General features: G+C 41.3%; 2 protein-coding genes across 2 annotated transcripts in view; one reads left to right on the top strand and one right to left on the bottom strand.

Annotated features, from left to right (window-relative positions):
- CDAN1 (codanin 1) overlaps positions 1-10,090 on the top strand; it is a 31,526-nt gene extending 21,436 nt beyond the window's left edge. Inside the window, exons 19-28 of the mRNA XM_033515348.1 lie at positions 29-132; positions 1,581-1,730; positions 2,141-2,204; positions 2,694-2,772; positions 3,713-3,870; positions 4,828-4,935; positions 5,313-5,376; positions 6,613-6,815; positions 7,518-7,625; positions 8,326-10,090. Of these exons, the coding sequence (XP_033371239.1) occupies positions 29-132; positions 1,581-1,730; positions 2,141-2,204; positions 2,694-2,772; positions 3,713-3,870; positions 4,828-4,935; positions 5,313-5,376; positions 6,613-6,815; positions 7,518-7,625; positions 8,326-8,451 (1,164 nt within the window). The 3' untranslated portion in view covers positions 8,452-10,090. The remainder of the gene's footprint in view (positions 1-28; positions 133-1,580; positions 1,731-2,140; positions 2,205-2,693; positions 2,773-3,712; positions 3,871-4,827; positions 4,936-5,312; positions 5,377-6,612; positions 6,816-7,517; positions 7,626-8,325) is intronic.
- A 1,127-nt stretch (positions 10,091-11,217) lies between these two features.
- The window catches only part of STARD9 (StAR related lipid transfer domain containing 9), a 98,849-nt gene continuing 94,323 nt past the window's right edge, over positions 11,218-15,743 (bottom strand). Inside the window, exons 32-34 of the mRNA XM_015630255.3 lie at positions 15,528-15,607; positions 14,972-15,130; positions 11,218-13,921 (exon numbers count right to left, since the gene is read on the bottom strand). Of these exons, the coding sequence (XP_015485741.1) occupies positions 13,820-13,921; positions 14,972-15,130; positions 15,528-15,607 (341 nt within the window). The 3' untranslated portion in view covers positions 11,218-13,819. The remainder of the gene's footprint in view (positions 13,922-14,971; positions 15,131-15,527; positions 15,608-15,743) is intronic.

Here is a 15,743-nt window from a genome sequence, read left to right as displayed (position 1 = left end):
ATCAATTGCAGCGCTTTCTCTTGAACAGGTAGATTTGGAACAGGCCTTCTTCCACAACCAGCCTCCTTCCCTACGGAGAACAGTGGAGTTTGTGGCAGAGAGGGTGGGATCCAACTGTGTTAAGCACATCAAGTAAGTGCTGGTCACCTGTTCTGTGACTTTACATTACAATTAGGCAAGGAGTTGATCCTTTAGACTTGTGTGTATGAGGGAAAGAAGCATCCCTGGGAAGTGCTGTGTAGCAGAACACCAAGGCTGTGTAATACTGTGACCTGCAACATCTCCTGCTGTAGAGGGGAATTTGTGAAGGGATATAGAGAGGAGGGGAATACAACTTTTGGGGCACTTTGTGTGTGAATGTAGTGCAGTGTTGAGGCTTTGTAGCCTGTGCAGAACATTCTTGTTAAGGACAGGAAAATCTCATATCAGAAATGACCTCTGGAGGTCACTTGATCCAAACTCCTGCTCAAAGCACCCAGCTTTCAGATTAGATCAGGTTTATTGGCACCTTTTCCAGTTAGAAAAGTTTCTATCTCTTAAGGATGAGGATTCAGCCAACCTCTTTCTACCATGTTCTAATGCTTAATTTTCCCAGGCTTTGTGAAAAATATTTCCTTATATCATGTCAGAATATCCATCATTCCAGCCTGTACATATTCCTGTCAATCTAGCAGTGCTCTTCCTGGAAGTCTTGTTCTGTCTTCCCTGTAACTTTTCCTTCTCCCTTCAGCTTTTTCTTTTTCCAGGCTAGGTGAAACTGTCTCTCCCTTGTAGGTGTGTGCTCCAGCATCCCAGCTATTTTAATAATTTTTTTTCTTTTCTCCTGAAGTTACACAAATTGTCAATGGCTTTCTTGTCCTGAGATCCCAAAGCTGGACACAGTACTCCAGATGCAGCCTCTCAGTGATGAGGGAAGCAGTGACTTCCCTTGACTTGCTGGCTGCACTGTTGCTATTGTCAGCCCAGTATAAGGTTGGCTTTCTTTGCACAATCCTAACTCACCTTATGTTCTGGGAGCCCCAGGTCCTTTCTGCAGAGCTGCTCTGTAGCCAGTAGACCCCAGCCTGTACAGGTGCACAGTCAGCCCATTTTTCCTTCTTTTCACAGCCCTCCTGTGTGGCAGCCCTTCCCTCCAGCTCATGAGCTTGCTCAGAGTTTGCACTGTTCTGTTGTCCAGCTTGCTGAAGCCATTAAATGTTATCAACCCCTAAGGACTGGTGGTTGTAGTGGGCTGCTGCTGACATCTTTGAACTTCTGAGCACTATCAACTGAGCATACAAGGGTATTGCTGCCAGAAAGGAGACCTGTAACCAAATAAGTTTTTAGTAAAACCTAAAGCCTTTGGACTCTTGAGTATTAGTATTATTTTGGTGTCTTCATTGCTGTTTTCTTCCATACATACAGAACAAGGGGATGATACACTACTAAATACAGTACAATTGATTTGTTTTTAGCCGAGTGACTTACTGCCTTTGAGATGAGTATTCCCCTAAAACGGGGAGAAGAGCTGGATACAGTTAGTGTGCACTGTTTCCTTGTATTGATTTCAGTCTGCCTGATTGTTGTTGGTTTTGTTGCAGGGCAACATTGGTAGCAGAGCTAGTTCAGAGGGCTGAAGTCATGTTGCAAGATAAAGTGAAGGAGGAGGATGTTAATCATGACAAGCTGCTTGAAGAGGTGTGCACTCATCTATATGAGGAAGGGGCCCAGGCACTCATCAAAGGCAGAGAGTAAGGAGGAAAAGTTAATTAAACTTGTGCCTTCCCATCTCTTCTTACTGCAGAATCTATAAGCCTAATGTAGCTTGGCCTGTCATGCTCAGGTTCTGGTAACTATAAACCACACCCTCTGCTTTTCTTATGGTGAGTGTCTGCTGTGCCTCCAGCCAGTTAAAACTGTGTTTGTAAGAAGGAATAAAGGTGCTGTGTGTCCCTCTGCATCCAGCTCCAAACAGACATCCACTGCAGCTATTTTATTTCCTGTCTTTGGAAAATTGATATTGCAGCTTAATTGCTTGTAATTATCCTTTCCTTGGCTTATTCTTCTCATCTGATTAATTGCATTGCTACATAATGAACCTCTGAGTGTTGTCCAAGAACTTAGACTAATCCTGTGGCACACTTTCTTCCTTTTCTTGCAGATTTTGCAGAAAAAAAGGTCCTGAGGCAGTAAGGGTGTTGTTGCCAGAAGAGACATCTGCAGCAGTATGTATTTTCCCTAAAACTTCTTAAGAGCATTGACTTTGTCTAGATCATTACCATTTTTCCATTGCTGCTTCACTTATCCCTTAATAGCTCAGGTCAAGCGAATCTATTGATGCTCTCATGGGAGGATTGAGAGACAGCTAAGGAGAGTCACTTCTACTGACCTGCCTTGCATATTCTGGGTAAAGTGATACTCCAGCTCATAGCTGACTAATGAGGCTAGAATGTTATATAAATTGTGTTTATCTTGCAATGATAGTGCATTTGTTTTAGCATCCACTTCCACAAAGAGTTGATGAGGTTTGGAAAATCAAAACGGGTCAGTTGTATTGCTCAAACCAGCAGTTTCCATAGAGGTGGTGGTGCTCAGTTTAATTGTTGCATGCCAAAATTAATCTTTTTTCCTTTAGACTTCCTTCTGAATTTTCACTGATTGCAGTGCTGTGGCTGATAGTAAATCTTCTATCATTTGTTATCCTCCCTGTAAAGGTTTTAAGTAGTGCAGAAAACATTGCAGTGGAATTGGCTACCGAGAGAGCTTGTGGCTGGCTCTCTGCCAACATTGCAGGTGAGTCTTTTCACCTTGAACCTGTGCATTGTACTCTTTTTTTCTGAGATCAAGGGACAGACAGTGTTATAAAGTACTTGGTCCTGTTTGTTCTTCTTTTAGTGGAAAACATGCAGTTGCTCTGTCCCTCCTTGTTTAGGAATAACAGGAATGATTTTTAGCTCTAAGAAACTTCTTTGGGGATCTTTTGGGCTTGGCCCGTGGTAGTGATTTTTAGTCTTGTAGGATGGTGAGAGTAAATGCTGTGGAAATGTCATCTGAAGTTGTCTTAGCACTTCCAGTGTATACATACAACTGCTGCCTCAAGCCACCTCATGGTTCACATGTACAGAGCGCTTCTGAAATCTCCTGTAAAACAAACACTTCTTGGATTGGGTGTGTTTTCTGCAGGCTGAAGGCAAATGTAGTCCTTTTTTTCTGTAACAATGCTATGGCAACTCTTCAGAGTCTCTGAAAACACATTTTTTTCAAGAGGTTGTGCCAAAAGCCTGGTGAAGAATGTCCAAGTACCATTTGCAGCCACAGGAGTTTAGTGTTTTGGATGCTGACCAAAATGTATTTTGGTAGAAGACACGTGGTTTTTATGGGCACAGTGGTTGAACTGGTATGATCACATTGAATCAGCTTGCTACTTTGGCATTGCCTTCTGGCTTAGCTACTGTGTTTGTTAAACCTATGGAAATATTTTTATGGGAAGTGAGATGAGTTGCCAGTGGTACCTGGCAGTGATGGGTGGCTGCCTTCTACAGCTGTGAGTTTGCACACCCTCTCCACATGAGCCTCTGCCCATTAAAATATAGGTCAGAGAGAGGGGGTTGAAAATGTAAACTTTTTTCCTTATTTGCTGTGGCCCTTGGAATGAGAGGCTAAGAGTGTTTGGAAATGATTCTCTGCTTCAGTGGAGACAAAAACTGAAGCAGACAGGATTTGTTCTCTGTAGCACTCATCAAAAGGGAAGTGAAGGCAACCTTCAACAGAATGCTGAAAGTCCCAGGATTTCCCTTGCCAGGCGAGGATGCTCCTGAGTTGAGAAGGGACTGTACTCCAGGCTGCCAGCACTGTGCTCCATTTCCCTCCCAGATCATCAATGAGATTAAGGTACATGGTATTCACTTCCTGGCTTGCCTATATGCTTTTTACATGGTGTTTTTGTGGTTTGTTTTTGTTGTTGTTTTGTGGGGTTTTGTTTGTTTCTTTAGGGTTTTTTAAGAGAATATTCTGGTTCTGAGGAGGTGGCTGTGGGGAGTGCTTAGGAAGCACGATGAAAAGTTCTCAGTTTTTCCCTGCTGGCTGTGTCTAGGTCTGAGTTCCCTGTTAGGGACTCTGTTAGGAGTACTGTCTCAAATACAGGATTTCTGGTAGCATGGCAGTGTAGCCTTTTTGATATGAATAGGATGGAAACCACAGTGCAGACCATGGTATTGTGTACAATTTTGAAATCATTTAACCTATGTACCCCCAAAGGAAAAGAATTCTGAACCCCTCACTTTTTTACCATTATATATTCTGGCTGTGTTTTTTGCAGCAGCTTATCTGCTCAGCAAACAAGTAATGCTTTAGGTTATCACTGTCATTGCTTTCCCAGCAGTTGTGTGAAAATAAGTTCACATCCTTTAATGCTTTCTTGCTTGTGCTAAAATAAAAAAAGGGGGTGGGGAGTAAGTTGTGTGAGGAAACCTCTGGGTTGGCACTGAAGCTTCCCTGAAAATATATGAGGGCTGTGGATTTCTGTAGCACTTCTACCCTGAACTTTTTTGCTGTGCTGCCAAATTTATCTAGAGCTTTCAGTGCTTCCTTTACTTCTAAGGAAGATGAATTTGTTGCCATCATTGAATTTTACTTCATAAGATTAATGAGAACTATGCTAGAAAATGAGATCTTGGTAAGGTTGTGAAAAATCTGCTTTAATCTGTGTTATGAAATGTATATACTAACTTAGGTTTTGGTTTTAATGAGGACCCAAGAACTATTTATGAACTGCTCTGTCACAGATCCAAGGATCTGATTGTGGAAGAGCAGGAAACTAATGTGTGTGCTGTTGTCTTTCTCACCAAGGATGTGCTCTGTGTTGCTGTGGGCCCACGGGAGGAGGGTGAAGTGGTCGACTGTGTGTGGCTGGAGGGCTTGCTGGGAAGGTTGAGTCAGACACTTCGATGCAGAAAGGTAAAAGACGTAAAAAAAGCAACAAAATCCCCCTTTGAATCGCTCTGGGCTGTCCTGATACCTGTAAACTTCTTAATTTGTCTTGCCTCACAGTTGAGTTCAGTTGAGGGGCTTTTATTTGAGCTCAAACGTGGCAAGATTGCAGTGCATTTTTTTATACTGTGTAGATCTGCTTGTTACTTCAGCTTGCCCTTTGTAAATCCCCTTTTCATATATGAACTTTTTGTCTTTCAGTCTTTAGTGGTCTCCTCATTACAGCTCTGTGCTTCTTGCTGTCAGTTGCCTGCTCTTCTCAGATATTTTTTTATCCCTTGTGAAGCCCTGTTTTGTGCTGTCTGCTGTGTGGGGGGAAAAAAGTGTTTTTTTGTGTTTTCCAGTTCATGTGTCCCACATCAGAACAGCAGCTGGCCAGGTGTACGGTTGAGTTGGCGTCTTTGCTGGGTAAGTGAATTATGATAAGCTATTTAAGACTGAAATATGTTATTACAGCTCTCTTAGATCCTTGAGGTCAGAGATTTAAGTGTTTAGAGCTCATAGATATTTAATTCTCTTTGGTGTCACTGCATCTACAGATTTTTTTTCTGTCAAATTGGGTGGTTGTTCTTATTCCCTCTTACATTCTGCATATCAGATTTGTACAGTGACTAACCATTCCTCTGACCTGTTTCACACCTTTTATGTGAAAGGTATCTTTTCACATTTTTTATTTATTTATTTTTATTTTTATTGACACCTTCAGTTAAATATGGGATATATTTTTCATTTCTGAAATGTCATTAATTATTAATTATTGTTAATATTGTTAATTATTATTGTTAATTATTAATTATTATTTTATTAATTTAATTTCATTAATTTCTGAAAAATTGTGGTTGAGTTTGGGCTTTTTTCCTTATAAGTAAGGGTATTGTCCATTAAATTATGCTTTTTTGGCTTTTTTTTATGGAAAGAATGGAAGTAACTTGTTTTCTGTGTATTATGACTCCTGTGAACATTTTCAATTTGTTTTTTCTCTTGGTCTGATGTGTAAATACTGTTTTTCTCTGAGCAGGAGCTTGTGATCTCAAAACAGGTTATTTCTTCATGGGCAGCCTTCTAATTTTGTGGGTTTACAACCAGCTTTAGAAATTTTATATGTAATTTGTTTTTTCAGAAGGCAGTTCACATCTGAATATTGTGAAATTTATTCTGGGGGCAGCAGTGTCAACCTGTCCCATTCCATTAGACTGTACCAAGGAAGAACTGGTATCTTCCTTCTGTTTAGGTTCATCTGCAGTTAAGTTCAGCTTTACTTTCACATGTGTGAAGTCATGTCTATAGTCTAAACTATGTCAGTCTAAACTGACCAACTGTTCAGTCTGTCTATAGACTTAAATGTTTAACTGTGCTACTCTTCTCTCCTTTGCAGTAACACCTAGGTTTTCTTTGACTAAATATTAGGCTGACTTTCAAGACTTGGGGCTATATTCCAACCAATTGATAGTCTTTGTCTGAGGAGTATAAATCTCTTCCTATGTCATACTGTGTACAGTGTCAAAGCTCATAATTTTGCCTATTTCCAAACTCCATTCCTCTTAGGTTCACTGGTTTGAGCTCCTGAAGTGTGCTGCTGAACCAAGATGATGACTAAAAGGAAGTAATGCAGCTATAAGAATTCATTTCTCATCCTTTTCTTAGTTTCAGATCGTGTTCCTCTGAATCTTGGGATCAAATCCCCAGAGAAGAGCCCTGAGAGGCTGCATGTAAAGAACAATCCCACCTCTGGCCTCCTAAAACTGCTGTTCTCCATCTGGAAGGAGGACTTTGGGACGTCTGTACCTGTGCAGCTGATCTTCAGCAAGAAGAACATGGGTTATCTCACAGAAGCTAAGCAGCAGGAGGTACAGCCCATTCTGATGTGTGGAGCAGGCTGACACTCGTGTAGGAATTCTGCCAGCCCACACTGCTCACGGGTGGCTTGTGTGACCGAGGCCAGCGGGGTTTGGCCGCTGCTGGCTGGCCTTGTTCCTGCAGGGCACTGAGAGAGAGGGATGTGTGCAGCTTGTCAGGGGGTGGTACCTGCCTGGGGGGCTCTTGAGAAAGCACAGTTTTGGTTAGGAGCCAAGGGCAGAATGGGCCATTTGGCCTGGGATATTGCAAGGACTGGGCACACGTGACTGTCATCGGTTGCATTCTCGTGTCTTTTATCAGCTTGCATTTCTGCATGTGTGGTGGAGTTACAAGCACCCCAATGAAACCTGAAAATCACCCGATGTAGTTGCAGGTTAAGCACAACTTATTTCAGAAGTCAAAGAAATAATTTTTCACGCTGTTCTTGATCAGGCAGGAACTAAATTCTCGGTGTGTTCATAAACTGAGAATTTTGAGACTTTGTGGTAGGATATAATCAATATATGAACTAAAGGAATTCTGTTCACTCATTTTGGATGTTGCTCTTGTCCCCATTGTCACACGCAGATAGATAACGTGTTTGCTCCTTTTCTCCATGTTCTGATCCAAAAAGAAAAGTATGAATTATACATGGATAAAGAAATAAGCACACAACATGTTTTGAGATGTTGATATTTTCTTCTCTTGTGCAGTGGGATTTGTTCCTTTTCTTGCTTCATGGTCTTATAGAACATGAACTAATGAGAACTAGTGAAATCCAGAGCTGCCTGCGTAGCCTTGAAGAGCTCCCTTGGCCCTCAGTAAGTAATTAGATATGCATGAACAATAAGTGAAATGAAAAAGTTATGTAAACAGACAATCTTTGTATTTCTATCTCATATAGATACAGCTTATAACCTTCTCATCTTTTGTTCCTTCATAATGCAAAGGAAGGACTGGTTTCCAATAAGCTTCTTTCTGTTAGGAGTGTTTGGCTGAAAGCTGTACTTGTGGGAATCCAACATTTCCTGTGCAGTGGAAACATTTCCAAGAAAATTGTAAACCAGTTTGGAGACCAGCTGGCTCAGTGACCAGTTCTCAGTTCAGTCATTCTTGCTGCCTTCCAGCTGAGAATGATGTGTTGGAAAGGGTCTTCACTGATCAGTCTTGCACTAAAATCCCTGTGCCTCCTACCACCAGAGTGTGAGAGCAGTTGGAACGTTCTAGAGGAGTCTCACTATTCTGGCCACAATCAAAATGTAGGAATCCACCCAAATGCCTTGCTAAAAATGGACAGTATTCCAAGGCTGGTGAGCACTTGCGTTTTGGAGCTGTTTTAACCATTTAAATTGTGGCAGCGATCTTGTCTGAGGAGGGTGTGGGGATCAGAGGGGAGAGTGAGCATGTCTGCAGGCATTCATCCTTGCAGTCAATTCTGCAGTTCATCTAGGTTTTTGCACTGGAAAACCATCAACATGTTTAACCTTGTAAAGTTCTCTGGTTTATATCTGTTTGTTACAGGATTTTGTAAAAGACCTGAAAAGGCTATCCCGAGTGTTTGTATCAGAACATCAGAGAGAGGAGCCCAGGCCTAACCCTTGTGAGCTGACCAGACAATCTCTAGCTACTGTGACAACACAAAGTTAGCAGAGGTGGACTCTGTGGACAGAAATTACTAATGAAGATGCAAATGGAATTTTCAGTGTTTCTGAAAGGATTGGGAGCTCTTTGCTGGGAGCATATTGAAGATAAGGGGTCACTTTGTGCAAAACCTGCACTGGGTTTTCTGTCATGGACATTTTGCCGTGGTGACTCTGCTGAAGGATTTGCATCAGCATATGGATCTCCAAGTCAAGTCTTTTAAGCACCTTGATTGTATCTCAGAGCAGCTGTTCTTTGAACTCAGAGACACTTTTTGTATTTGTGCAGTAACAGGCTGTGACCAAACCCAGGAATCAACTCAAGTTACTTTGTGATCAGAGAGATGGTTTCTTGGTGGCTGTCTCTTAACTCAATGTGACTTCTCATGTCTTTTAACAAGGCCTCTACAGTCAGGGGAAGGAAGAGGTGAACCTGTATGACACAGAGATGTGCCTATATTTATTTTTCATTGTAAGCTCAGTATTGAAGGTTTGATTTTAATTTTTTAAGACTAATTTTAAAAATTAAACCATATGAAATAAATCCACTAGACCATTGATGGCATTACTCATAAAGGCTGTAGATGCTTAAGTGTTTTTCCATCTCTTGTTAGAAACAGAACTTGTAATTTCCCAGGGCTTTTGATAGAAACAAGAGATAAAATATCTGTTTATATTTTTTACAGAAGACAGTATTTTTAAGACACTTTTATAGTTGTAAACATAAATGGCATCTGGCTGCAATTCACTGTTTTTTTATAATCTTTCTTGCCTTGAGTTTGGGTTTTTTCAGTCAGGAAGTGCTGCAGCAAGAGAACTACAGCCTGGAAGAGCAGACAAAGTAGTGAAGAAGCACTGTGACGTTCCCTGGAGAGTGGGTTTTGAACGGAGCCTGTTTCTTGGAGGACAGTGGGCATTTTCTGCCCTTACAGACAGATTGTCACCAAGAGTGTGACCTCCTGTTCACTCCCTTCTTCCCAAGTATTGCCTTGACCTGAGGTTTGGGGCAGGGACTGCTGGTGGGTAGCAGAACATGTTTAGGTGCTCATCAGCTGTCTCATAGGATTCCTTCCCCCTGGCCCAAAGCAGTCAGGACATTATTTCCTTTTGTCTAAGAGTGTGCTATTAGTGTAGGTTTTTCCAGAAAGCAAGTTCTGTGTTATTTAAGAACAGCCTCTGGACAAGGTGAAGTCCAGGGCTGTTTAGCTTGCTAATGAACTAACCTCTTCCCTGTGTAAGGTGAGAAAAGGTAACATCTTGGAGTCAGTGATTCAAGGAAAAACTGCAGACAAGACTCATCAGAGAGAACTGTGGCTTCTGTTAAAAATGTGATACGGAAAGAGAAATCATAGAGGCACATCAGTGTCTGAACTATAATAATTTTTTCTTGTTTTGTTTACTAAGCACTGTATTGAAAAATTTGGCAGGTTCCACCTGCATTCCTCTTTTTAGGGGCTTTCTGATGTGAATGAAAGAGTCCCCAAAAGCAGGCATGCTGCAATACAATGGAACAATTCAGTACAAATTGAAGAGGAAGTACACCATATCATGCCATATCTGCTCCCTGAGGCTGAGTATTATGTGATGTTTTGCTGCAGGCTTATTTGAAATTGTTGTCATAATAAACATTATAAAATGTCTTGTGTTCAGGCTGTCAGTATAGAACTTCTTGGTACTAGGCTGAAGAACAAAACAGGTACCTTGCCACAGGGCATGGGGCAGAGAAAGTACAGTACAGATCTCCTGTCTGGCTTGTCGAGCTTCTGCTGGAATAGAAATTGACTTTGTTACATAGGGAAGGGAAGGGTGGTGAAAAGGGAAGAAGCTAGGATCCATAAGAGGTTAAAAAACAGTGCTCCTGGTTCTGGCATGGATTTTATTTGGGTATCATAAAACTGTTTGTATAGATATTATGGCGACAGCTATTTCCACGAACCCAGCCTACTGGAATTATCCTTCACTAATACAACATGTTTGGAAGTTTTTATTTAAAAGGTGACCGAGCCCCAGGAGCAGTTTCCAGCAACCAGAGAACACAGCTGTGCCCTATGAGTCAGGAGACACTCTGCAGTGGGACCCAGCAGGTAAGAAAACACCTCTGTTCTGTGTTCTTATGACTTACAGTGTCGCTGACTTTTGGGCATCCCACGGCCCCCAGGCACGTTTGCTCTGTAAAACCAGACACCCTACTCTGTATCCAAGGCACAGGGGCAGGTGTGGAGCACAGGTTTTCTGCCTGTGAATGTGAGGCCAGGACTCTGCAGCCCCTGGGCCCGTGGCTACCTCTCAGCACGAGCCCCTCCGGCATTGTCCCTCTGTCCTGGGCACTGCTGCTGGTGCCACAGGTGCTGCAGGCAGGAGAGCAGGAGCTCACTGAAAGCCAGCTCTGAACATGTGGCCTTTCTTCTGCTGGTCTTTCCTATTGCAAACTCACAGATCTCAAAAGAGAATTTGCAAAAATGGTGTTATATTAACTTCTGAATGTGCTGGTCTGGGGTGTTGTGTAACAGGATTTGGGAAGAAGCTCCACCCAACTGACTTTTTTTTTTAAATAACCAAACAAAAACCCCTTTGCTTAGAGAAAGCACTGTCACAGGACCCAAATTTAAGCAGTGACTGGCTTCTTGATTCTTGTGCCAAAAGCTCATATTTCATTCCTCAGCAGTTAAATAGGAGACCTAGTGTTATCACAAACTTGCCTTTGTGTTGTTTTTCTATCCAGCATAGTTCCATGGATGGGTATCTTAGCTGGAGCAAAATAAGGTGGAGCGCATTTTCTTGTGTAGAAAATACCATTTATTGTGGATATGAAAATAGCAACCTTGATTCAAGAGCAGAGATGCAACCCTAGGTGGTACAACACAATTGGTTTGATCATCTGCTGCTCAGCAGTAACTTACAGGAAGTTGGCTTTTGCCTGTTGTACATTACCAAATTTGATATCTGCTGGGCCTTCATTTCTTCCTTCCAAACCAACCAATGTCATACATTAGCAAGTACCATAAAATGTTGTATTTGCAAAAGAAAACATTCATATAAATAGGCTCTTTAGTATCAATTGAAGGTTGTATTAAAAAAAAGTTACATTAATTCAATACTGATAAAAATAAAACTTAGCTTTGATAGCATATAAAAATGCTTCAAACCAAGCATATATAAATAACTTAATTTTGTAAACATAGAAAAAAAATATTAAGTATATATAAAAATAAACATCTGATGCACTGTACAATAAGACACTATCCTTCATAGGCACTGGCATCGTTGAGCAACAGGAATCCCCCGAGATGTTTTTCCTACAAAAACTGCTTTATCACTAGTGCCATGTCCAAAATAAAAGGGAAAAAAAGCAAAGCACTGAGCAAATCTGTAGTGGGCTGTATGAAGACCTCCCCTGCCTCCTCTGGAAAGCTACGGAAGCAGCGCTGGGGACAGAGCCAATATCCCATGCTGCTGGTTCTGCTCATTTTTCCTGCAGCTTTACTGTACTGCCTTGTTTGCTCTTCCTTCTGGGTGTCCACTGAAGGGAGGAAGCTGACACGTTGCAAATCTGGACCGCTGTCATTCTAATCAGTTTTAGAAAACTGTGACAGGTTGCCCATTCTTCCTTGAGGGCCATGGAAGAAGTGTGATGCTGCATTGGACCATGCTGTAACTCAGGCTTTTAGCAAAAGGCTGCGCCTCACCAAAAAAAAAGAGCACTGATACATTGGTGCTAAGATTGTAACCATGACTATCCAAAGATGAAACAAAACAAATTTGTAAGTGAAAGGTTCTGTTATCCTCCCTGATCTAGTCTGAGGAGAAAGCCTTTGGGCAGGTGTGTGTCTCAACTGCTATTTTCTTAAGTATCGATTTAAAATAGCTGTTGTCTTTTCATTTAAAATTCACTATATGGGTAACAGGAAGTAATATAGAAGCTGAGAAACAAAATTACATCTGTACAAAGAGTAAAAGTAGATCTTGGCTCTTGAACTCAAAGGTGGGAAGCGCAGCTAACTTCAGCATGTGCTGGGAAAATGCACCCTTGTACTGAAAGTAACTGTGTTACAGCAGCAGACACTGACTGCAGTAGTGTGGATGCTTGAGTACACATTTCTCACCGGACAAATTCAAAGTGCAAGAGCTTCTTGAACAATGTGGGTTTTTTTGAGCTAATGGAAGCATAACATAGCAGCATTTATTGCTTAGATATATCTAAAGTGATTTTGTACTGTTGTGCTGAAGAATTAAATGAAGTTATTTGGATATTTGAGGTGGCTGTGGTTTTGTTTAAATTTAGGAACATGTGAACCAGCTAGGGATTGTGTTGAACAAACATATAAAGCCTGACAGCAGAATTGTTGGACGAAGTGCCACAGAAATCCCATGAGGTAATTGAATGGGAAGAATCTGTATTTGCTGCAGTGAGACAGCTGGTCACATTATGAACCAAGAAATGTGGTAAAACTATGACCAGGCTATATTTTCAGCTCCTAATGCATTTGGGTGAAAGTGTAGAAGAGCTGATAGAAAAAGCCATTGTGGAAAAATGTTGGAGCTACTCTCACTTGCAGGATTTAAATCCTAGAAACAAGCAGATTACTGAGTACTAACCTACCCATGACAGTGTCACTGTGTAGAATGGTTTGGTTTCTTTATTTCAAAGCACCTGATTCTGCAGTACAGTAAAACTGTGTCCTGAGGTATGGTGGTGTCCACTGATGCTGCATAGCATCGTGGTAATCTGAAACCCCTTACACTGGCTGCAGGCAGTCAGCAAATACATGAAAAAAATCTATCCAGGGTGTAGGATGATTAGTGAATATTGCGCTACTTCCCTCTTCAAGGGGAAGGGAACAGGAAGCCAGCTAAGATAAATGATCTATCTACACAGTCAGGAATTCTGCATTTGGTACTTATCATTAGAAGGTGACTTTGCAGCTCTGCTCAAGAGCTTGTTAAAGGTCTCAAGCCATACAAATACTGCTTCCAGCCTAAGCATACTTAAAGAAAGAAGTTGATCTCTGATGCTGCTTGGAAACAGGAGTTAACTAATACACTCTAAGATTTCTGGCATTGTAAAGCAAAGTCTCTTCCTCTGCACTTTATAGAGCAGCACACCTTTCTTCTCTTCCATGGAGGTTTTCCACTGCTGTTCCCAGGAGGAAAGGTTCCCCACTAAACTTGCTGCATCTCTTGTAAGCGGTGTTGGCTAAAACAAACGATCCTTTTCTCTAACTGTACTTCCATATAGTCCAGCATTAGCTGCCAGGCTCCTGAAGTGAGGCTCAGTGGTGGCTGCCTCAGGAGGCAGCATTTTCCATGACCTTTTCTGACACTGTGTGTCCCTGTGAGCTGTCAGGGGCTCTTCAGTGCCCGGTGGTGCTGCAGCACTAGGCAGTGAGCAGGTGAGCCAGCCGAGCAATCACCAGGGGCTGCCGCTTCGCCATGGAACTCAGGAGCCTGGCGGGGATGGCCGGGGCACCAAGGTCCACCTGGCAGGATTAGAGGAAAGGCTGCAGGCTGGAGTCTGGACCTGTTTTAAACAGAACACTCCTCCAGTCTGGAATAGCTCTGACATAATGAGTCTGTGTTAGGCACAGAAGTAGTTAATGGACAAATGCCATCATTACTGTGTGGTTTGTATCTTTTTCTTCCCAATACTCCACTGACTTTCAAAACTTTGCTTTTTGATGTTACTTCTAGCATGTATGACCCACATTGCTTTTGAGTTTGAGCTTGGATTAAAGTTTACTAGTTTGAGACACACAGTATTACTGAAAATGTGTGTGCATACACTACAGGGCAATATGAAATGTATATAAAATTTAAAAATGCATATATTTCACCTATGCATTGTAAAATGCATGTGCTAATTAATGATATTTTTTTAAATGTATCCTTAGGTTTTAAATAGATGAGTTTAAAGGACTAATGACATTTATCTTTACGTAAGCATTTAAATAAATTTTGCACATTAAGGCATGCTCTTCTGGACATTTTTAAATGCTTATACTCCTCTCTCAAAGAGATCCTGCTTTTCAAATGGGTTTAAAAAATGGATTATAAGATTATCATTTTCTTATTCTTAACTGGAATCCTAATCTTAACTTTTGTATCAAGTGTGAAGACTAATGACTTTGGTTAGAAAAATGCACCAAGTATTTTCACGGATTTTGAAAACAGTATAATCAAAGGTAGACTTGCTGTGTCCACAGCTAGGCAGAAATGCAAACAAGACTCCCCATATTGGCTCACCACATGAGAACACAACATACACTACAATTGCTAATAAACCTTTACAGAAGAAATTCATATCCAAGGAAGCAGCCTTGAATGCTGTAAAAACTTGGGAACATATGCTTAAACACAATCCTAGTGAGAGTCTGCACTGAGAAGCATGAAAGAGGTAACTTTGTGGTCACTTCATAAGGTTCATGGAGTCTAGCATAAGGATTGTATTTTTTGTTGTTTACCAGCTTTCAAGTGTTCTGCTGTGTAACAGCTTTTTACATTCACAGTTGGACAAACAGAAAAATCCTTACCTGTGCCATGTAAATAACTCTGGTGATCTCTCTTCCATTCACTATGTCAGGTTCCAGTATCCAAGCACTTGGCAAAATCTCCCCTCTCACTGCTTCTTTACAAGGGTGAGGCATAGATGCATCATAGACAGACTGCATAGCCAGGACAGACAAGTTCTCCTGCACATGACAAGGTGTAAAGATGACAATTTGAAAAATTTTATGCATATAGCAATGTTTTCTTTGTTTGCGATGAGACATATTTCTCACATTATTTACTTAAAAGACTAGTCATTTTTCATGTTATCTACTAAATATGCTTTTTGTCAAAATCCTGCCTGTTTGCAACCAGAATATACTGTGTTACACTTGTGTTACTGTCTGATGGGCCTTGGTTGGCAATTGTCATTCACAGGAGGGTTTTACACATAATTCACTTGTGTGATACTGGCATGGCTTTCCTTTCTGCTACACTGGCCATTCTGCAGGTATGAAGATTGACTTTCTCTCCTTTATCCTTGAACCAGATTATCAGAACAACTCCTTTTCTGTGCTGCAGACAGAATGTTCACTTTACCTCTTTGGCTTCTACAGTAATGCAGCAGAAATCCCGGGGCTGCTTTAGGTAACACAGGGAGGTATCAGTCACTAAATACACTGGGGAAAAAAAATAAGAAAGGGGAATTAGACTTTGACAACTTCAACTTGTCCGAGTTTCCCCCACCCCTTCCATGCAGATATATATTTTATTTTGACTTGCTGCCTGGGAGCAGAGCTCTGGTTCATATGCTGT

Source organism: Parus major, chromosome 5 (genome assembly GCF_001522545.3).
Source record: "Parus major isolate Abel chromosome 5, Parus_major1.1, whole genome shotgun sequence".
NCBI classification, from domain to species: Eukaryota; Metazoa; Chordata; class Aves; order Passeriformes; family Paridae; genus Parus; species Parus major.
Note: the sequence above shows the minus strand (reverse complement) of the source record. Positions and strands in the feature narration are given on the sequence as shown.